At 51.0% G+C, this 22,895-nt stretch overlaps 1 protein-coding gene across 2 annotated transcripts in view; it reads left to right on the top strand.

Moving 5' to 3' along the window:
* pdlim2 (PDZ and LIM domain 2 (mystique)) overlaps nt 1-22,895 on the top strand; it is a 35,624-nt gene that overhangs the window by 11,226 nt on the left and 1,503 nt on the right. For both annotated transcript variants that reach the window (XM_072704749.1, XM_072704751.1), the window contains exons 4-9: nt 2,888-2,957; nt 4,693-4,844; nt 6,319-6,388; nt 18,847-18,962; nt 21,458-21,597; nt 22,649-22,757. In XM_072704749.1, coding sequence (XP_072560850.1) covers nt 2,888-2,957; nt 4,693-4,844; nt 6,319-6,388; nt 18,847-18,962; nt 21,458-21,597; nt 22,649-22,757 — 657 coding nt within the window. The remainder of the gene's footprint in view (nt 1-2,887; nt 2,958-4,692; nt 4,845-6,318; nt 6,389-18,846; nt 18,963-21,457; nt 21,598-22,648; nt 22,758-22,895) is intronic.

Below are 22,895 nucleotides of genomic sequence, written 5' to 3'. Positions count from 1 at the left end.
TGTTTCTGTCTAAAGGGGATACCCTTTCCCCCCCCCCCCCCTGTTACTGGATGCTTTGTCACGCCACGCAGTTTGGGTCTCCCGCATTGTTGCCGTCTGGGGTGGTCTCATTTAGGATTTATGTTCATGCATTGGTGTTACTGGCTCTGAGGCATGAGGTTTACATTGTAGGCTTTAATTGGCGGCTTCCATCTGCCGCTGAAATGCCATCCGCCGCTGCTGAGGTCGGATCAAACGGCCGAAACGTTTACCCTTGTCTCTCATTTTCTCTCTCACGCACGCACGTGTGTGTGTGTGTGTGTGTGCGTGCGTGTGTGTTTATGGCCCAGACCCATGTGAGTGGATTTTTCTCCGCTGACCTCATGTCCAAAAATAACACCGTACCTCCCTTCCTCAGACAATGCTGCTCTATCTCCGCTGGCAGCTTTGACCAATCAGGGCCAGAGTACCAAGATGGGTGCCTTGTTGTGGTTGAAAGGTGCTGATCACATCCCAGCCAGTGAGCTGAAACGAAGCAGACCCCCCCCCCCCCGCAGACAGGCTGCAGAATCCTCTACCATGCACAACATGATAACTTGGCTAACCACACACACCTTGTTTCTGATGGGTCAGTACCGTGTTGGGTTCATGTTACTCAGCTCCTTGTTCTGATGCACGTTCTGTGCAGACGCTTATTGCTGCAGATGCCTCAGGCCGCCAGAGTCAGGGAGCCTCTGACAGAGTGACCTCATTGTCATTGTCATTGTCCGTCTCTTAGTCCCCCAGTGTAGGAGAATAATGCCTTTTTTTTTTTTTTTTTTTTTTGCCAGCATTTTTCTAGATTTTATCTGGCTGGGAGCTCTATATGGACCGTACTCTGGAGGAAGGTGTGGTTTTTTTGGGTGAAGGGCGAGTAGCCTCCGCAATTTGATGTGGTGCCCCGTGTCTTTGATCAGTATCAGCAGGAAAGGTCCTCCACATCCCAGGTTTGCGTTGGGCACAGACTTCATGGTTTGGTGACTTGTTGACCACTGTCTGGCATGGTTAGAATTGTGGGGAAGGGGAACGCTGAAGTGGTGTTTCACTCTAGGGTAGGGCTCTTCAAGTCTGGACCGCGATTCCTAATCCAGGCCTTGTTTTCAGTTCTCCCAGGTAGTCAATTTAATAATGACTGATTCTGATTGGTCAGAGGCTTCACACCTGGCTCGCAGGTAAAAGAAGGCTGGAAAACCAGCAGGACTTGGTGGTTGACAGCCCTGCTCTAGGATGTGAAACCTTTTTATCTGAAGTAATCAATGCATCCAATGCACGGTATTGTTTGGCATTGGGGAGCTGGTGAATGCATGCCTGAAACAATGATCACCATGCGCTCTTGTGGCAATAGGGTCAGTTGTGTAATCTGAAGGCTTGAGTGAACATTTTGGGGTCCCTTTTGTCAGAACAGCCTGTAGGGCTTTCATTGTCCAGTAAGTCATTTTCAGGATTTCCAAATGGTGATGTGTTTGATTGTGCTAACATGAAGCTGCATGAACAGCACCTGACTGAAACCCTAACGACTCATTTTGTAACCGTCTGAGAAAATTCGGGATTTTTTTCTTTTCATTTTCATCTTCCAATGAAACAGAAATCTGTATATACATAGTGAGGATGAGGAGGTGTCTGGGAGGTGCCCTGTTTCACTGCTCCTCATAGAACACACATGTAGGTGTCAGTCCAGCCAAAGGGTGGGGTGTGGTATGGGGGGGGGGGGGGGGGGACTGCAGACAGATTGTAAATTGCATACTTGACAGCAATCAGTTCCATACCTGGGATTTGTGCATGACTGAGCTTGAGGCAAACAGATTTGTGCTGCCCCACCCTGCTTCCTACGTCTTCCAAGGGTCAACACATGCCACCTCTTCTCATACTCCAAGTGCTTTTGCTTACAAGACGGTGGAGATTTTGAATCATCTCGCTGTTCCAGGTTTTTTTTTTTTTTTTTTTTTGCAAGTTGACCAAATTTGCCATGAAAAGGACTTTCAGGGACCAGCTATGTCAGTGTGCCACTGTGGTCTGAGTGTTTCTTCCGCTGAAACTGTAACCGCAGCCTCGGAAGACCAGATGTGCCCTGTAATGTCACCCACGGACCCGAGACCGTCATCCATCCCTTTAAGCGGGCAGCCAAGTCCGCCTCCTCCTTTCTACACTGTTATTGCCGGTTCTGCTCGATGCCAACTCTGCCAATTCTGTTTCCCCCAAAGTTTTTGTTTTTGCTGTCCTTGTTACTGTCCGTTTCTGTTTTGGCGACGGGTGGCCGCGAGTTTTCGGGCTTCACGCGCGATTTACGATCGGCGCCCGTGGCCGTCCTGCAAGCCTCATTAGTAGCTGCTGCTGTTTGTAGCGGGTCTGGGGGGAGAATCCTGCCTCCGTGTTTACGGCTTCTGCTGGGAGCGCCTGCTTACAATGTGTTTTTAAAGCCCCACTGTGTCCGGCAATTCGCTGTAACAGTCCCCCGACTGTTTGCCTTTCCGAAGTGTTTATTTCACCGGTCGAGCTCTCCCTGCACATTCAGCTCCTGGAACAACAAAACAAAAAGGTCAAATGACTCCTCGAGGCTGGTTGCTTTTTTTGTTTTGGAGGGAGAGGCGAGGTCTCACTGGGTTTGAGATGGATGATACTCTTTGTGTGGAGATCCAGATGAAGCTGCTGGTACTCCAGTGTTTCAGATAAGTGTCCATCAGCTCTCAGAAGGTGACATGATATCTACTCTCTCGTGGTCCATCGCACAGCTGCAGGGCTGCCCTGCATCTCTAACTCTGTCCCTAAGTGGATCCTCACTGGAGCTAAATTTTGGCATTTTGTACCCCTTTTTTTATTATTATTTATTTAAACCCCCACCCTGTATATCTGAGTCTTCCTTTCCCCCCAGGCCAGAGCCTCCGAGTCCCGGACAGACAAACGGGATCAGCACGTCCGAACAGCTCACTGGACGCTTCCAGGTCAGTTACAGCGAATCACTTACAGCCGCCATGCAAGAGTCGCCGGTCCGCCCGCATTCTGGAACTTCTTGTACTGTGACATTTATTTATTTAACAGATACTTTCATCCAGTGTGACAGACAAGCATGATAGTGCATCACATGGCATATGGCTGTCAAGGAGCCAACATAGATACAACCGCTGCTAGGCTGAACTTCCAGTCAGTGACCAGTATAGGGTGTGGTATTTATGGGAACAAGACCTATACAAAAGTGTGCAACTTATTATCAAAAGGTTATTGGCATAAATAGCGCCAAGAAAATCTAGGAAGGGAATGTATCTGCAAACATGAACTGTCAGCAGTGTCAAGAGACCAGAAGGGTGGGGATGATGGCAGGTTGAGGTGTATCTGAGTGGCTGTTGATTGGTTCAGTTTGGAATATGGGTGGTGCTCGTCTTCTGAAGCATTTGTGGATGGCTGTGTCATGGGGAAGTCAAACCGTATATGTTTTGTAAGGGAGAATGGCGGAAAGGGCGGCACTCCTGTGTTTGTTTATGGTGAGGAACCCCAGGCTGACACGCTGCTGAGGATCAAAGTCACGTTTTCAGTAACATCCATCTAAATTTAACCGTCTTCAAGCTAAAAATGTCTCTACATATCATTTGGTCAAACATGCTGTGTTTGGTCAAACATCTAATGTATGCTGTGCTGTACAGGATGTTTTGAAACGGGGAAAATAAGAGAAAATCTACCAATCGCTATGGTGTTTTCCCAGTATAGATGTACTTAGTGCTCATTGGTTGTATCACTTTACTGCAGCCTCTTCACAGGGTTATAATGTGTTTTTTGGTTACCATAGCGGTTATATGCGTAAGAAAAGCATGAATCCGCAAACTTATGGATATGACTATTTGGTTCAGGCAGTAATTTTAGATACTCATCTGTCCATTCTATGGAACAGGGTTCCCCACTTCTGGTTCTTGAGGTCTGGTTTGCAGCACAGTTTACAGTGTTCCCTGCTGAAAGACCCTTATTCAGCTCACCAGCCAGGTTTACTAGGGGTTTTTGAGCAAGGAAATCTGCAAACTGTGTCACAGAATTCAGGAACCATACTATAGAGACTTGCCAGTTGGACTTCATAGCGATTTTCCAGTGATTGTATGTTTAGCATTAGGCTTGTACATGATGGATTGAGTTATGATCTATCGGATTGCTGGGTCCTTCCATGCGTTTGCCTGATGCTTGTCCCAGTGACACAAGGCTTGATTTTCATGACAAGACCCCTGGTTTTTTATGATGATTAGCAGGCAAGTGGAGGTGAGAACATTCAGGTATGATTGTCTTTTCACTTCTGTGACTATCAGTGTTGAGCCGTGTGACAGAACATAATGGCTCAGCAGGGTTTTGTGTGCTGCTGATGTAACGCAATTCCTATCAAACCTCCCTGGGGTGTGAACGGTGACATCTAATATGCCGCAGCAGTAATTAGAAGCCTAGGCTCTCTTGTGGGGGGGGGGGGGGGTCACAAATGAACAGTCTTTTTGTCATGTTCACGTTCACAATCTATATTCACATTTTTGTTTGAATAAACATCCGTTGCATGTCTGACTGAAATTACATCAATTTCCCACGTTACTGCCTGACACAAAGTCAGCAATCTTGTGAATAATTTTACATAATAAAATGCAAACAAGAGCTGTTTCCTGTGATTGGATACTTTTTCCTCCACATTGAGTTTCCGTCCTTGCTATTCAGGAGGTACTGCATGTGAGTCGAGATGAAAACCAGAACTACAGAGAGTACTCCATCCCCAGCCCGGCCTCTCTGTCCCCGGGCCCATACTCTCCAGAGCCGCCCTTGAGTCCTGATCGAAAGGTGGAAAAACATTTGTCCTCCAGCACTCAGAGGTACAGCCTTATTCTTATGGTAGACCACATGCTCTCAAGGGTCCAGAGAATTTGATATTGAGTTGGGACACAGCTTAATAATTTGATATATATATAGATCTGTTTTTTTTTTTTGTGGGGGAGACTATTGAAGTCAAATTAAATATTGGGTGGGTACACGTCCCCCCCCCTCCATGCCTTCTGTTTCCTATGTTCCTGTCATATGTTTGGAATAAATGTCAAGTCAGTCTTCTGTGCAACTTTAAAAGAACCCTTTTAGTTATGTTCCACGCACGCCTGCTTTTTGATGGGGAGCTCGTGTGGGGGAGTACGAATACGGTTCTAATGCAGACGTCTGCTTCGTGTGCGTTTTTTTTTTTTTTCCCCTGCATCTGCTACAGATGTGGGTCAGGAGGCAAATAGAGCTGTTTTGTAAGGGGAATTAAAAAGGACAAGGTGGGTGGCACCGTGTCCTAGGCCAGGCTTAGCTGGCTGGATAGAAGCAGACGAGGCGATGAGGCACGTCAGCCATGGTGGCGGGCGGCGCCGCGGACTCCGCGCGATCAATGGACACCCGAGCGCAGAGCAAAGCCCTGGATCCGTGGGGCGAACAAAGGACGTGCGGAGGAGAGTGCATTCTTCCTTTTATGTGCAGCCACAAAGGCGTGGGGCGAGCTGCCCGCGGCGCGGTATTCCCCCGGGTCGGGGATTTGGGCCGCGCTTCGCCGCGAATGGAGCGGGCCGCCGTTTGGGACGGCCCAACTCCCAGGCCCTGCTTGCACTCAACTGTCCAAATAAAGACATAACCTTGGAGAACACGGGTGCATTCCAGACATTGTATTTGATTCATTTATATTTTTATTAAGTGTTTTTCTTTTCCTTTGGGTTAAAGTGCAGCCCTCTGGGTTTTGGTGCAGGAATGGGCCGGCGGTCGGCCGCAGATGTACTGCAGCCTTTCTGTGCCGGCGGAGGTCAGGTTGTGAGGCACCCGAACAAGGGTTCATAAGGGTAGGGAAATGTGCGTGTAGTTGTTATGGCTGGCCCGCGGCTAGAGTCGGCAGAGCACGGTCCTAACGACAGCATCCGAAAAATCGATAGTCAGCCGATAGTCAGGATCGTATTAAAAACATCGGAACGGGAGAACGTGCCCCCCAGCTGGGTATCTCCCTCTGTGTGGGGGTGTACCTGGGTATGGATGGTAGGGGTATGTTCTTACTAATATTGTACAGGTACCATTGGGGGGGGGATGGGGTGGGGCATTCGGGACTGATTTGGTCCCTACCTGAGGTGGACATTTCAGGTCCAGAAAGTAGGAAACGCCGCCAAGATTTTGTTTTCAACCATCCAGCTGAGTTACTCTGTGACTGTGACTCTTTATACTCAACTGGTTGGTTGGAAAGACAGTCTTGGTCTGGATTTTTACTTTCTGGACCTGAAATGTCCACCTTTTGATTCTTAAGAGTGTTGAGATCAAACCTGCTCCCTTTTCTCTCAGCCACCAGCTGCGTCCGTGGTCCCCCGTGGAGAAGAACTCCAGCCATCGCCTGTCCAGACCCTACTCTCAGGTAAATCCTCATCAGATCCTCTACGCTGAAAACGTGGATGTGCCGTCCATGAGATCTGCCACTTCAGTCCCCTAGCTGCATAGGGGTCCCACAGTCATCAGTTTTATGCTTGTGTTTTTAACGAAAGAGCCGTTCAGGGTTGTTAAATGTTTCGAGCAAACTTCAAAGCAGGCAATGCGTGTAAACTCAGTCATTGAAGCTTTAAGTCATAGTTGGTTCGGTTCCTGTGCGACATTAAGATGGAATGTGACCAGGGACTGATTTGTCAGCAAAACAAATGTTCCATTACAGTCTTTTGGAAGACGGAGGTAAAAACGACCTTTTAGATGGATCAAAAGCTTTCATTCTAATTACCCTCTGCGTCTCTCGCAAACTTAAACAGGCTTATGGAGGCTGTGGGTAGCTGGTTGATTTTTGCATGTTTTGAGTTTGTTTATTATTCCACTGGTGACAAAGAGGGTAAAGGAGCAGAGGGTCCTGATGAAGCCAGAGGAGAAAACGCCATGGGAAAGTTCATCCAGAGATATTTCGGTTATGTGGACTCCATGGCTTTGGAGCGCTGGTCGGACAGAAGAGACATGGGATTTGACAGGACAGGAAAAAACATACAGATCTTAACTTGGGGGAACAGCCATGGAATTTCAGGAATTTTCTGAGTGGTGTGGAGGTTGAATTCACTTGTTAAAAATGGCAGCTCTATGATTCTTAAGATAAAATTCCTAAGTGTTATGATCTGAAGATGTTTGTGTTTACGTGCATGCTGGTCACATTGGACCTGGAAATAGTCAAGGCAGATGCTTAGCTGCACGAGAACTCAGTGCTCCTGGTGAAGGGTCTCTTGGTGAAGCACCATTATTGGCTTATGGTAAAAGAACTGGTCTGCTACTTTCACTCAAGTTGCATGAAAGATGCTGCCCCTATGCAAAGGCCGAGCACAGATGCACCTAAAAAGACAATGATGGTCATTTCTGCCCTTGAACCCTTGGACTTCAATTCTTCACAATATGATTTTTTTTGGTGGTTTCAGGATAGGAACATTGTGGTCAGTATTGTTTGTTTGTTATAGTCCTAATTTGACGCAAAGAGCTTACCGCAATAGTTCTTTTCCCCACAGAAATCAAGAATAATAAACTATTTAAATATTTGCCAATATACATTTCAAAATACGCCAACCTTTGCAAGCAACCGTGACCATGCAGCGCTTCTGCAAAACTTACTATAGAAAGGCTAAGTGATACCAGTGTTTGTGCATGAATCCCTTTATGGAAGGCTGTATGATTACTTATCGTCCGTTGGTTTGCTGAGCTGAGGGTTCCAGGCAGGGTGCTGAGAATGGCCTGATGACACCCAGCAGTGCGTTCGGTCACGTCAGCATGTGGATCCACGCTGGAGACCCGTAACCCGTGTTTCCCAGTTCATGTTTTTGCTCCCTCCAGGCAACTCGGACCAACTGTGAGTTCCTGAGGACCATATTGGGAAATGCTGCTCTAGACACTCGCAGGCCAGAAGTCCGAGGACTTTTCTGTGTCAAACCAGTGCCAAATTACAGGAGCCAAAATGGAGAGGCAGGGTATTGCTCTAAGAAATTATTTGGTTACACAGCAATACTGTTAACCAGATGCAATATACAAGAGATGTGGAAGAGGATCTACATAAGAATGGAGACCGTAAAGACAAAAATGAGGCTCGGAATAGCCAGTTGGGTTAGCACAAGGAATGTTGTGGCGGTGATGTTTCATTTATCATTTAAATATGGCCTTTTAACTATAAGACGAACTAAGGCATTAGCTTTGATGCGTCTCAGTTTAGCTCTTTAATGGCGAGAAGTTGCATTCTGAATTTGGCAAGCAGTGTAAGGTGGTGCATGCAAGACTCCTGGTAGCGTCGTTTTATGAAACGTTCTAGTTTCTGCCTGTTTCCAATGAAGACCCTTTTTAAATAAGCATCTGTGCAGCCGCATAGCATTGGCTTCCTCTCCGCATGGTCCCCCCCCCCTCTACCTTGGCTGTATTCTGTACATGAAGGATGTTTGAGGTGCTTGCAATGCAAATGAATCCAACCCAAGAGACGTCTCAAAAGGCTTCTCTGTTCTCCATATTTACTTGAAGCCATTACAGTTCATCTTGGTCTGGCGATCAGGTCTGAGTCAGGCGTGAGCTGAACTTCCTGAAGTTCTGTGCCATCTACTCCGTGGTATGTGTGTGACTGGGGGTCCGTGCCGTGAGGACACTCTGACATGCATCAAGCTGTGTGTCTTCAGGACAGCAGCAAACTATCTCTGCTTGTATACGACCCCAGGGTAGGGCGACACCTAAGCCACACCCCCCTCTAAACTTCTGTGAACTTCATACAGCTACTTTGAGTATGTCAACAAGTATGGCTGTCAGTTCTCAATAATTGTGAGAGAAGGCCTAAAAACCAAGAAGACACCTCCGCTGAGGTCAACACGATGTTCTGCTCCCAGATATAGTGACCTGTGGTGCCAAAAGAGGCAGAGAAGTGCAAGAGCAGAAACACCCACAGTAGAGGAGGAAGGCGTCATCAGACGAGCGCTGCTTCAGGACTGTGGCGTTTTCTAAATGCAGACTGAAACGTGTCGTGTGCAGTGTTGGGTTGTAAGGGGCTTGAAAGCTGCTGAAATGCCGTATCATCATTTTTAACATAAAAGCAGTTTTCAGGGGCCTGGTGCTGCATCCAGCTTCTGCTTCTTGAGACGGGGCTAGATTACAGCGGTGTTGAGGTTTGGGAAAATAGAAGATGATGTATTTAAAATCTTAAATGCTGTTCCTAATTACAGGCAGAAGTTGTCGTCTGGCGTTGCAGATATGAAATGCTGTACACAAGTGGATTATACAGAACTTCATGTTCGCTTAAAGCAGCAAATGGCATTTAGCACTGATGTATCACAGACCTGCAGTTTCTGGCAAAATACCTTCAGCCTTAATTCATTCAGAAAATAGCGGGGGGGGGCTGTAACGAGCTGGTTTTGCAAATGGAAAAAGAGCCTGGGAATGCTCCCCAGGTGTCATGGATGGTACCTGTTGTTGTTTTACACCTACTGGCCTGTTGGAAGAAACTTGTGCATCTCAGATGCCTGTAGTATGTGACTGTGAGCGTGTGCATGTAGGGGTGCCCTGAAATGGACCAGACCAGCTGACTGATCATTCCCAGAACTTCCATTAACATTAGGTGAAGGCCTTCGTGCTGTCAGGGTAACATTCTTACTGTGACGTTAATGTAACGTTATTTCCACGTGTTACATTTTAACAAAGGTTCTGTCAGTGTTACCATGGTAACATCATTACCTGGCCTTCCTTTTAAAGTAATTCATGATGCATGAAAGTATTTTTATAATATAATTTTATAAAAGTAATATATGTGTATAATGTGAACACACTATCCAGCCTTGAACACATGACCCTGAGAGGGGTAAAGCGACGGGGGGGCGGCAGGGCTGGGGCGGGGGGGGGGTGTTACTGTCCTACCAAGCCCTCTGTTTGTTGCTGCATTATTATTCTTAGTTGCAGTTGTAGTATTTGTGGAAACTTTGAACATTTCTATACCTTGATTGTAACATTCAGTAAACGTTCCAGGAGCGTCCCATCCAGACTATACCCTTGCCTGGTGCACTAACTGGGGTGGGCTACAGCTACCCCACCCCCCCTAACGTGACCCTGCCCAGAGTAACTGGGTCTTACAAGCAAGATCTGCTGCCTCATCTGAGTTATGATTAAGAATTTAGACTATTGGACAGATGTATGGATAAGGACCACATCGTGAAGAATGCACACTTTGTACTTAACAGGTCAAGTTTTCCCCACAAGGTAGTCAAATGGTCTCAAATTGCCCATTCGACGTGGACTTTTCAAACAAACAAGCTTTACTGATGTTAATCTTCTGTGTTGGTTACCTTTCTGAAGGGGTATGGGGTCACCTTTTGTTTTTGTAGCGATGTGGACGAAGTTCAGTACCTTCCAGCAGTTTCTGAGTGTGGAGTTGCCGTTATCAGAGCTCTGTGTGGCGCATGTCCAATGGTTGGGACCCATCTGACACAACTATGTGCTACTTTGTTTGAGCTCCAGCAGAAATAACCGAATCCTCTTTTGATCTCTCAGCTCGCATTGTGTTCTGTGCCATTGTAGTTGGTCCAGCAAATAACTAATAAGGAAAAATGCTTTTAGGGGTTAGGAGGGGGGGGGGGGGGGTTAGGTGAAACTTAAGCTGCACATCAGAAGACGTGCTTCAGTGCCATGGTAAGGGGTTGTGCTCAGTCATTTTGAAGAGTTTGTATTGTCCGCTTGAATGTTTGTGAGATTCCAATGTGGCCATCGGACTGCTTTCCGCAAGACCCGGCTTTTGATTAAAACGTGCTGGGAAAGCTGTTCAGCCTGTCTGATTGGACGTGCTGGCAGGAAGTCACCAGTGCGGCTCCAGCTGTGGCCCTCGTGTGAGCTGGTGACTCTTTTTCCTTTATTTCATTTCATACTGACAACAAACATTTACATGATTAACTTTTCTGGTCTGTGGCCTATTATGACCTGTCTGGGTATTGTGGCTCTTATCAGTGGGAACTGAGGAATGTCGGGACTGATATACTCGCATGTCTGATCGGTTGGGAGGCGGAGGCTGTTTGTTGAGGTCAGGAAGCTCAAGATTTTTTCCCAAAACCCTGCGTTTAAGCCAATTAAGATCGGCCCATTTTGTGTTTGACTGAAATTCCTTGTCTGCAGTTGAGCTGCTCTCCAGGGATTCATACATCCTTCTGCTTGTGCAACAAGCTGCTTAATTTATATCTCGTGTGATATTGCCTACTTTGTTTGGTCCTTCCACCCAGTAGCAGTTGAAGAGCGTGTGGTGCACCAGACAAGCTACACCATCCACCCGCGCACCCACCCCCCAAAGCTGACGTAATGCTTGTTGACCAGAGGGTGGCAGTGCCCACTGTTTGCCAAGTCGGTGCCCCTCAGAAGTTGCCACCCTGCCAAATTAGTCTTTATTGCCCATGGCAGGATGTTCCGCTGCGCCCACCTTAGGGGAACTGGGTTCACAGACTGGGGCGGCATTTCCCAGCAGCCCGCTTCAGTTCTCACATCAGAAAGGTAAAACCAGCAGCACGTTTTAGGTGAACCATGGTGTAGAAGAGCGTTTGGTAGAGCTGATGCTAGTGGGTGGATCTTGGCCTTTCTGTGAGTAGTATTAGGGGCCTAAAACCAGTTTAGAGAGACAGGTCTGATATGGTAAAAGGAGCCACAATGAACAGAGTGCACTGGTGCTCCCAGTAGGCCAGTGGGTGTACAGAGGCTGCCCTGTACACACATGGCACGTTGTCCTGGTCCACCGGGCAGGAACGTGGGTCCTCTCTCCCCGTAAAGGGGTGGGAGGGAACCATGCAGGGGAATATCGAATGATCAGAGCCTGGTTCTCAAAGGGCGTTTTCCCCCCTCTGTGAGACCAGAATGTGGAGAGCAGGGCCCCTGACTGGTGCCTATTTATGCGGCCATTAGCGGGGAGAAGAGCGCAGCCGGTGCGGGTGTTGGGTATCCTGAGAGAGCGCGCGGCACAATGGGGTTCTGATGGCGGCGCTCTGGGAAGCCGGTGTTGGTTTTCCCAGTTCACAAGGCCTGCTGTTGTGTTGGGGAGGTTGGCTGGGACAGTGGGTGCAGGGGATCCCTCTGTCACTTTCAGTGACTTCACACTCAACCCCCCCCCCCCCCCCCCCCCCCCGCTCGCCCCATAAAAAAATCACTCTTCTCGATAGTGCCCCCCCCTCCAGCCAGTCTCCACAGAGCCCCCCTTTGTCCCACTTAGTGCCTTGTCTCTTTAGCTCACAACCTACAGCATGTCTATAAGGATCATGTTTCCCGCTGAAATCCAGAAGCCTTCTCTACGTCCACCTTTTATTGTTTAAAAAAAATTGTTTGAAAGGTGACTGGCTTGACCAAGAGCCTTGGGATGGAAATAATACCTTAGAACAACACCTTTCCTGAACAATAGGTTGTAGGGAAATAGCTGGTCGGTGCTTTTTTAATTTTATTTTTTCTGAAATTTTCTTCTTAAAGCAGTGTTTCTCTGCCCGGTTCTTGGAGATGGGACATGCTTTTTGCTCCCTCCCAGTCCCCTGCCAGGCAATTCACATTTTCACTCCGGGAGCTGTAAGGTAGCAAAAATGTCGACAGTGTTTGGGTCCCCAGCGACCGGGATGAGTAACGTTGGCCTTGTTTCCCTGGCCACACTGCGTGGTGGGGTAGGTGGTCTCCAAGGCTCATAAATCCAGGCCCTATTTGTGGTCCTACATGATGGTCTCGTGCTTTATGTTGGCTGCACATACCTCTGCAGGAAGAATGAGCATCTGGAGGATCGGCCTGGGTCCTGGATGGAGAGCTGGAGAAGCCCTGGGCTAATCCAGGCTGGCGGAGAGCTTCTGCAGGGCTGTCAGGCTCTTCCAGGAGCCAAGGCATCTGTTTCTAACATCAGGAAGCGGGCGTTGAAAGATCCCTTTCTGGACCCAAGCTGCAACCAAGCCAAGCCACAGTTACCAGGAATGCCTTGCTGTTAGGGCCAGTATCCCTCAGCTTGGTTGCTCTGATTCCAGTTGAAGGCTTCTGAGGGCTGGTTTGGTGAGCTGTGTGCACACAGCCCATGTATAGAGCTGGGATCTCCTGCCTGGCGAGGGGTCTTCGTCCATACTGACCAAAGGCTGCCTGGTTCAGCCTGGCTGAGGAATGTTCTGGCCTGTTTTTGAAGGATGTTCCAGAGTCTTGCCCATGGGGTCTGGCTGAGGTGTTTGGGGAGGGGGGGGTCTCAGCTGACCAAAACCTGAGCTTTGGTGCATCACGGCCAAAGACGATCTGTTGTGCTCCACAGTGTGCAGTGGAAACTGTTTTTTGCTAAATCAGATCAGCCCCCTTTCCTTTGGGTTCTGATCACGACCAATGACAGTCTGCATGATCCACCCCCAGCCTGAAAAACCGATGGGGGAGCTTCGCTCGGGGGCCACTCTATTTCAGGGCTGCTGTGAACTGAGCTGCTGTTTGGGTGGCAGTGTCGGCGTATGCCGTCTAATTGGGGGGGGGGGGGGGGGGCAGGCTAGGGGTGGTCGTCTAATGCCCGAGCGTCCTGTTTAAAGCTGGGGTCACAGCAGCCCCTGGATGGGTAGAGCACCCCCCCCCCCCCCCAAAATGGAAAATCAGCTGCTGGGCCCTTCGTCTCCGTTACCCCTGGTTCCCAAATGAGGCCCTTGCCCTACAAAGTTTATGGAGTGCTTGGCCCAGAGACGGGGGCTTTTTATGACTTGGTACACTTTGAGAAGCGGTCCCAGGTAATATGTCCACACTTGACAAGGTGCATTTCTTTTTAAGCCCAATGTTGATTTATCCCAAGAAATGCCGAAGGCTGGGCTGGGTCAGGCACCCCTGACAGTTTAATTTCACCCTCTTTTTGGCTTTCAACTGCAGTGACCGTTTGTTATACGGTGCAGTAAAACACCTGGCAGTGCCGCTCTGCCAGCCTTGACCATCTCTCGGGGGGGGGGGGGGGGGTGCCGCTTCCCTGTGTCCTGCTCTCGCTTCTTTATTGCCCCTGCGGCTGGTACCGGTCAGGAGTAGGACTTATTTGAGTGCATCACCGAGCGTGCCAGAGAACGGGACGGCAGAGGAAGCAAGGAATATTTATCTTGCTTCTGTAGTGAGAAGGGTGGGGAGGGGGGTTAAAAAAAATAGAGCCGGTCTCGTGAAAAAATTGAGTTATTGTCCGTCACCTGCCTCTGTGAGGCCTTGTACAGCCAAGCTGTTTGTCTTAACATATAACCCTCACAAATCAAAATGACCCCACGTTATTAGGGCTGCCATTTCAGGCAAGGAAGGCTTGTTTGCCATGTGGTCCTTGTGTGTGTGTGTGTGTGTGTGTGTGTGTGTGTGTGTGTGTGGGTTTTTTTTTTTTTTTGGTCTTGTTAAATGTTGTGTTTCTCTGTGTGGGAGAGAAGCCGTAGAGACACCGTGATTCCGCATGTAGCCACGCTATAAAAATGGTCTGGTAATTAAAATGGGGATTTTTTTTTCCCTTTTCCTTTTTTAATTTTCAGATATTCATTTTCATTGCCAGTTAGGGCTGTTGCAGAAAATTTCAGTAATGATCAACTGCTGTGGGTCTAGGGCATATGGTTGCTCATAGAAAACAGAGGTGCTTGTGTGTGGGTGGAATGGGTTTTGGGGGTGTTGGCTAAGGTTGCCGTTGAATAAGAGGCCGGAAATCTTGGTTTCGCCTGTTCCATCCCGGCCGGCTCTGTGACCTCGGTCTGTGCTCGCGGACTCTCTGCTCTGTGACACCGGTCCGTGCTCGCGGACTCTCTGCCCTGTGACCTCGGTCCGTGCTCGCGGACACTCTGCCCTGTGACCTCGGTCCGTGCTCGCGGACACTCTGCTCTGTGACCTCGGTCCGTGCTCGCGGACTCTCTGCCCTGTGACCTCGGTCCGTGCTTGCGGACACTCTGCCCTGTGACCTCGGTCCGTGCTCGCGGACACTCTGCTCTGTGACCTCGGTCCGTGCTCGCGGACTCTCTGCTCTGTGACCTCGGTCCGTGCTCGCGGACTCTCTGCTCTGTGACCTCGGTCCGTGCTTGCGGACACTCTGCCCTGTGACCTCGGTCCGTGCTCGCGGACTCTCTGCTCTGTGACCTCGGTCCGTGCTCGCGGACACTCTGCCCTGTGACCTCGGTCCGTGCTCGCGGACACTCTGCTCTGTGACCTCGGTCCGTGCTCGCGGACACTCTGCCCTGTGACCTCGGTCCGTGCTCGCGGACACTCTGCTCTGTGACCTCGGTCCGTGCTCGCGGACTCTCTGCTCTGTGACCTCGGTCCGTGCTCGCGGACTCTCTGCTCTGTGACCTCGGTCCGTGCTCGCGGACACTCTGCTCTGTGACCTCGGTCCGTGCTCGCGGACACTCTGCTCTGTGACCTCGGTCCGTGCTCGCGGACACTCTGCTCTGTGACCTCGGTCCGTGCTCGCGGACTCTGCTCCCTGGAAAGTCTTCACAGAGTTGAGGCTCATTGGCGCCTTTCTTTCTTCTCCTGTGAGTGTTGATTCCCCCCCCCCCCCTCCGTCTGTGCCACATGGCTGGCCTCGTGTTTCGTTGCAGCATGTTGCCCCGGAGCCTGGGCGCAGTCCTCATCAGTAAGTGCGATGCCTTTCAAGCAGAGGCGTTTATTGGCTACTGAGCGCTGGCTGACTGACGCTGACGAGGGCGGTACGCTGAATCCGGAGCGCTTTCAGTGCTGATGGGGTTCCAGCATGTTACCTCCGCATGGGGACGGGCAGGAAGTAACACTTATCCCTCCTGATCTTCAGAGCAGCGTCCAGCCCCTGCAGAACCGCCCGGGTGCAGTAACACCCCCTGTCTCCCGGCTGGTTTGGCAGGTGAGAGTTTCCCGTTGACTTTGCCCCCTGCAGTAATCAGTGATGTTGCGAGTTAACAAGCAAACCCTGCAAGACGGATTATTAAATGACAGTCCTATTGGTGTGGCTCGCGCCCCCCCCCGCAGGGGACAGTCCGGCTCTGTACCCCCAGGACTCTGCAGCTGGATGTTGGCATCAGCGTTTCACTGTAATACAGCTGTCTGTCTGAGCCAGAGCAGAGATTGGGCACCTTTCGGGGGGGGGGGGCACTTTTGCTTCTAGAAAATTTTGATCCTGTCGCTGAGTGTAGAAGATGATTTCAAGAAAATGTCTGGCTGGTTCCTGTCAAAAGTGGTGGGGGGGGGGTTTGGGGTGGGGGCTTCTGTACGAAAGGGTGGAAGAACATCTTGAAGTGGCGAAGCTGAGCGGGGGGGGGGGGGGGGATGTGATCCCAGACTCTCCCAAAAATAAAACCCAATAACAGCGTCTCTGCCACGGCCCTGTAATTGAAGCCCTCTGGGATCTTAAGGGTGACGGACGGCTTCTCAGGCTGGAGCCAGGCAGTGGGGCGGCCTGCTCTCCATCACACGCCAGCCGACGGGGTCCTGCTAGGCCTCCTGAAGGAGCCCAACTCCGCTTCCGTGCAGGAATCCCCAACACAGCCCGGCTGGCTGCTCCTTTGCTCCTGACGCAGAGGCAACCTTAACTGTTAATGTTGCCTCCCCCCCCCATCACCTTCACATGCTCCTTCCTGCTGTGGAATAAGTGTGCCAGGTCACCATGGCGACACACACACACCCCCCAAATCCAGGTCCAGCACTGAGCTCCGGGCTCCACATCAGCGCCCAAAATCAGCCATTCGGGGGCTGTGCATTCCAGAGGCTTGGAATACACTGGGAGAGTCAGCCCCCCCCCCCCAAAAAAGAAAAGGCGTCAAAGTCCTCCTCAAGAAGCCTCTGGTTTTTTTTCTGTTTTTTCCATCCTTACCCCAGTGTTGAATAGAGCTGATTCATATTCCATATGGCAGGAAGTAATGAAATGGTTTAGTGTTCTGTTCATGGCTGGGGGTGCAACTGGCCCGTGTCAGTTTGTCTGTGTTTGTTTTCAAGTGGACCAACTCCATGATGTCCCGCGCCGATTCTGCTGCTGTCACTGGAAGTACAGAGCCCCCGCCCCCCCCCGCCCCCTCAGCATGCCTAAATCCCCTCCAAACCCACAGGCGTGTGATTGGGAACCTGCACTAGTGTGACTTGCTAACTGAAAGCACTGCAATCAGGGCTTCCTGCTCTCGGCCGCCGGGAAAAGCGGGAATAGCTGCCTGTTGATTCACTCTCCTCCCGTCGGTTTCTCCCTGGGCAAAGCCTGGCACTGGGGGGGGGGCGGTCAGGCAGGGCAAGAGTGGTGCCAGGGGGCAGCAGTGTAGGGGTGTGAGTCTTGGAGGGAAAGTGTAATAAAATGCCCCCCCCCCTTCCAGCAGTGTGACAGTGAAGAACCACAAAGGAACAGTGGCACCAAAACTTCCCATAAAAATAAACTGGCCCGAGCTTTGACCTGCTTTTGGGGTTTGGGGGGGGCATTCGGTGAGTTCTGAGCGGGAATCTGTTCAAAGGCCCTTCGCAATTGGAACCGGGTGTCGGTCTTGGAGACAGTCTTAGGGCGGCATTGCTGGCTCTGGGTAGGGGGTTCGAAGGCCGAGGCGGGGGCTGCCCGACCCCCCCACATGTTGGCGTGCTAAGCTTGGCACTCCTGTCCTGCCTCTTCATCACGTCCTCCTTCACAGATCAGCTCCCCGGTCCTCCTCGTAAACGCCGACACCTGAAACGCCGACCTGCGTAATGAGTGACATTTCCAGAGCGGCTCCTCTGTACTGGGCTGCTCTGTTTGGGTGCGTTTCTGAAAATCTCCTGGCAGCGGTTTTCTGACACTCCTGTGCTCCGTCTGCCTGTGCCGGCTTGGAGAGGAAGCCGCAAACACGCTGTGTGTGTGTGTGTGTGTGTGTGTGTGTGTGTGTGTGTGTACGCGTGCGACAACCTTTTCTTCTGCTCACGGCAGGCTGTGTGTCTCTTGTATCACACACTAACACTTTTGGCTCCCTTTAGTTCTTACAGGGGCAGGAGTGGGGGGGGGGGGTATTCATGCATGGGGGTAGTCAGGCTGGATGGAGAGCCTATTACGTTATGGTCTGTCGTCTAGGCACATCAGTACGTCTTGTTCTTTCCGCTGAGAATTTGGCGCCCCCGTGTGGTTAATATTTGCTCTGCTTGACTAGTCTGTTCCCTGTGCTTCCTGGCCTGGGCCTCAGGCTAGGTGTCACCCTGCGATGCACATGTGCGGATGGATGGATGGATGGATGGATGGATGGATGGATGAGTTACTTTATATGCCCCCAGAAATGTTGCTTATATGAGGGAACGTCAATGGAAGTTGCGCTGCGCTTTAGCTGCTATCACGTGCCGACGTTCCGTTGCGTTGCTCTGCTCGCGTCGCTCCGCCAGAAGCTGTCAGCGGCTCTCCCTCTTCTCTCTGGGGATGGTGAGCACCAGGCTTCCGTCACTGCGGCACCGCCAGCTGCCGTCACGCCCACAGTCGACACCCCGGTTATGAAAGGCGATCCAGTGTTGGCAGTGACACTGGTGTTTGTTGTGGGAGGCTGGCGGGTGACCGTGCCGGCTGAGGAGTGATGTGTGTCGTGGGAGGGGCCCCCCCTTTGTGACGGCGGCGGGAATGCAGGGTGGTGATGGACGGACACACCCTGCATTTATTCTCAGTGGCCAAACCGCGAGCTGATCGGACCTCTGCTGGGTTCCGCTGTGGTTCTGAAGGATCTGGGTGCACTATGAGCATCGGCCTGTGTTCGGCTGTGCTGAGGGTGAGAGGTTTGACCCGTTGTGCCCTTCTTGTCCACACTGCCTTAGGCGTTGAAGTTCTTTGGTAACCTGCCCCCCCCCCCCACCAACCGACCACCATTTTTCTACTTTTTCTGACCTCGACCTTTGCTCCATGTTCAAACTTGGCCCTCAAAAAGTCATGTGGCCCCAGATACGATGTGTTGTTTTTTTCCCTTCTAGGACTTCTCACCAGAATACCGGAGCAACTCTGGGTCCAGTAGAACCCCCACCCCCCCTGGCCACCAGTCTCCCCACAGCCCCCTGGATAGAGAGCCCCCAGTGTCCCCCCGCCGCAGGTAAGAGGTCCCCTACCTTCATCCTCGACTCTCCAGCTGCAGGTGGGGAAGTGCAGTTCCCACATGCAGGGGGGGGGGGTATGAAACCACCGCAGACCTTGGATGCTGTTCCAGAATGCTGGGCCGGCCCTTCTGAAGAGTACTCACCCCTCAATCTTCCACAACTTTCACTATACCCCTCCCCTTTTGCATGCAGCCAATCAGAAACCTGCTTGACCTCTCTGACTGCCCCTTTTCACTTCGAGCCAATGAGGAGCGGCACAAGGACACACCTTTAACTGAGAGTTGATCTCGGTGCAGTGATTCACTCAGACACACGTTTTGCTTGCGTGAGAGTGGATGTATATTAGTAGAAGTTGCTGGGCCTGAAAACACATCTGTTGGATCTATTAATTAAAACTGAGCCTGTTGGGGGATTTCTGTCTTTGTTGTGACGCTGGAATATAGGTAAGCCTTCCGAACTCTGTGTCTTATGATCCTAAAGATGGACCTTAAAATGTCATAGTGCACCGATTGCTTATCTGGCACTGAAATTTTAAAGAAACTTATTTATGCTCTATTAGACAATGGGGGGGGGGGCTCTGTGGTTCAGCATTTTCCATTTTCCCCCGCATGGGTTCCGTGTTTCATATCATGGTTTTACCTTGTTTTATTAATGGTCTCCCAGATGTTGGTTATGAAGGCATGACAAACCAGTCTTATTTTCAGAAAATGTTTCTGGCCTGTGGCTGAAACCAGACGCCACTCGGGCTCCACCGAGGCCTTGCTGCGCATTTCTGCCCCCCCCCCCTGTCTTCAGAGCTGTTTGTTGCTTAAAATGGGCCCCCGTGTGTGTTGTGGGCAGACTTGACCCAGGCTCCTATTCCCTCCCCCTTGGATTTCGGGGTACCTGTCTCTGGATGTATTCCACCTTCAGGGCTTTTGGGTGTCGGGGGCCCTGGAGTCTCCGTCGGTTGGCTTTCGGTTTGAACGCTGTTCTTCCTGAACATGTAAGGAATGGAGTCCCGCATGAAGTCCACCGGATGATTTATGGTGTCTCCTGTGATCTGTTTTCAGGCATGTCACATTGCATGGACTCGGGGGGGGGGGGGGGGGGTTGTTTTGTTGTAGCAAAGCTGTTCCAAATGCTTCACAGCTGAGGGACCCCAGCTCACACATGTTACCCATCAGCCCCTCCTCCCGTTTCACTGTTCGGTCAGCATTGGCTGTGGTCTGATCCGCTGGACACGTGCGCAGGGTCCCCTGGGTAGTTCTGCTGCTGTAGTATTTCAGTGGGTGGTGCATTCTGAAATTTTGCCTTATTGAAATCGGTTGGGGGGGGGGGGGATCACGACCATCCTTGGCATGCGTGCAGATACCATGGCGACCATCGCCATCAGTCAGCACTGCCGATTCGCTGGCCCGCCCCTCTAATGTCAGCATTCCAGTTCTGCTTGGTTGATTACAGATGAGGGGCGGACTGTGCCTGCAGACCAGGTGTCTCTTCAGGACAAACAGGTTTCCAGACCTATGTTGATATGCGATTGTTTGTTTTACGAGGAGGTAGGATGGGACATCAAGGAATGACTTATCCACGCCCTAGTATTAAATGCAATGGTAATAATAGCAGTTTAGGTAGTAAAGTTTACGTAAGTTACACTAATAGATGATGATCCCATGTCTAATTAACCAAGGATCTTTTTCTCTGCTTATACTGAATAAAACATCGCGTTGGCCCTTTAAAATGCGACCATTGTGGTTAGAGTTTTAGCAGTGTGACATAGAGACCGTCACGGATGTCCTTGCCTGTTGGTTGTACTCCTGCCCTTCCCACGGCTGCCTGTGTTGCTCCTGGCTCTCGTCCAGGGTGTACCAAGCCTGTCGGCCTCATGCTGCAGGTCACGCGAAGCTACGTCGGTCAGGCCTCCTACAGCGGTGGACGGTCACTGGTCAGCTGTGGGCAGGGGGTGTGGCACTCGTCAGTGGCCTCGCGTCACACCCTCCTCCGAATGGAATTCAGATACAGACTCTTTGTCCTGATGTAGGCAGGTCACTGGCTTTGGAGTTGCACTTGCTTACGTTTTTGGTATGACGGGGCAGTTTGTCAGGGTGGGTAAAAACGTAATTCTTAGAATGTGTGAAGTGCGTATCTGAGGATCGATGACTAGTTTAGGACGTTGGTTAGTCGCCAGTGTGGTATTTCGGATGGGTCTTTTCAGGTGAGCCCCAACTGGGTCGCCTTAAGGCAGGGGTCTCCAACTCCGGTCCTGGAGAGCTACCGTCCAGTAGGTTTTCTATCATACCCGGCTTCTGATGAGCCACACCTGTTCTCAGGTAAATACCAGGAACAGGTGTGGTCATCAGAAGACAAGTAGGATAGAAAACCTACTGGATAGTAGTTCTCCAGGACCAGAGTTGGAGACCCCTGCCTTGATGACTGGTGTCCCTCCCTCACCCAGAGCGCCAGATGCATACAAACCCCCTAGGCTTCACGCGTTGCTTCTTGTTTTCTCCAGCTCCGACTTCACCATGCAGAAGTTCGACCGTGACTCCGAGGTGTACAAGATGATCCAGGAGAACAGGGAGTCGCGTACGCCCCCTCGCCAATCCAGCACCTTCAAGATGCTGCAGGAGGTGCTGGAGGCGGACGAGAATGGTGAGCCTCTGTCTACAGAAGGGGCCCGTGGGAGTGGCACTAACATGCACAACGCTGCCCCCTTACTGCGGGGGTGGCACTAACATGCACAACACTGCCCCCTTACTGTGGGGGTGGCACTAACATGCACAACACTGCCCCCTTACTGTGGGGGTGGCACTAACATGCACAACACTGCCCCCTTACTGTGGGGGTGGCACTAACATGCACAACACTGCCCCCTTACTGTGGGGGTGGCACTAACATGCACAACGCTGCCCCCTTACTGTGGGAGTGGCACTAACATGCACAACGCTGCCCCCTTACTGTGGGGGTGGCACTAACATGCACAACACTGCCCCCTTACTGTGGGGGTGGCACTAACATGCACAACACTGCCCCCTTACTGTGGGGGTGGCACTAACATGCACAACGCTGCCCCCTTACTGTGGGGGTGGCACTAACATGCACAACGCTGCCCCCTTACTGTGGGAGTGGCACTAACATGCACAACGCTGCCCCCTTACTGTGGGGGTGGCACTAACATGCACAACGCTGCCCCCTTACTGTGGGGGTGGCACTAACATGCACAACGCTGCCCCCTTACTGTGGGGGTGGCACTAACATGCACAACGCTGCCCCCTTACTGTGGGGGTGGCACTAACATGCACAACGCTGCCCCCTTACTGTGGGGGTGGCACTAACATGCACAACACTGCCCCCTTACTGTGGAATCATTGTTTCAGTTCAGTTTCAGGATACCTGTGTATCACGTGTATGTTACATCGTGGGGAGTAAATGTCCTCACGATAAGATTAAACCTGTTGCTTTGGTGTTGTGGGACAATTTTTTCGGCTGTGTGTAAATAAAGCGATCTTGACCCAGGAAGTGAACAAATGGGCTGTGAAGAATGTTGCTGTTTTTACAAATGAGGCGTTAATAACACTGTCTCAGTGTTGCCGTGTGTGTGCGTGCGTGCGTGCGTGCGTGTGTGTGTGTGTGTGTGTGTGTGTGTTTGGGGGATGGGGTAGTGGGCCCTGCTGACGGCCCTCGTCTCTGCCCGTCCCCACAGTGGCCGCTCAGCGCTTCCCTGGCAAGCTGACCCCCAGCCCCCCCAAGCCCGTCTCTGTGGCCGGCGTGCAGAAGTTCCATGTGTGTGAGAAGTGCAACAGCAACATTGTGTAAGAGGCTCATCACTGTGCAGCTCAGTGCTGCTGCGGCTGGGGGGCGGGGGGGGCGGGGGGGGGCGGGGGGGGATTTATTACATGCATAAAACGGACAGCGTCACTATTTGCTTAATTTTCACAATTTCAAAATAC

This window comes from Paramormyrops kingsleyae, chromosome 2 (assembly GCF_048594095.1).
Source record: "Paramormyrops kingsleyae isolate MSU_618 chromosome 2, PKINGS_0.4, whole genome shotgun sequence".
Taxonomy (NCBI): Eukaryota; Metazoa; Chordata; class Actinopteri; order Osteoglossiformes; family Mormyridae; genus Paramormyrops; species Paramormyrops kingsleyae.
This window is presented reverse-complemented; position numbering and strand designations above follow the sequence as displayed.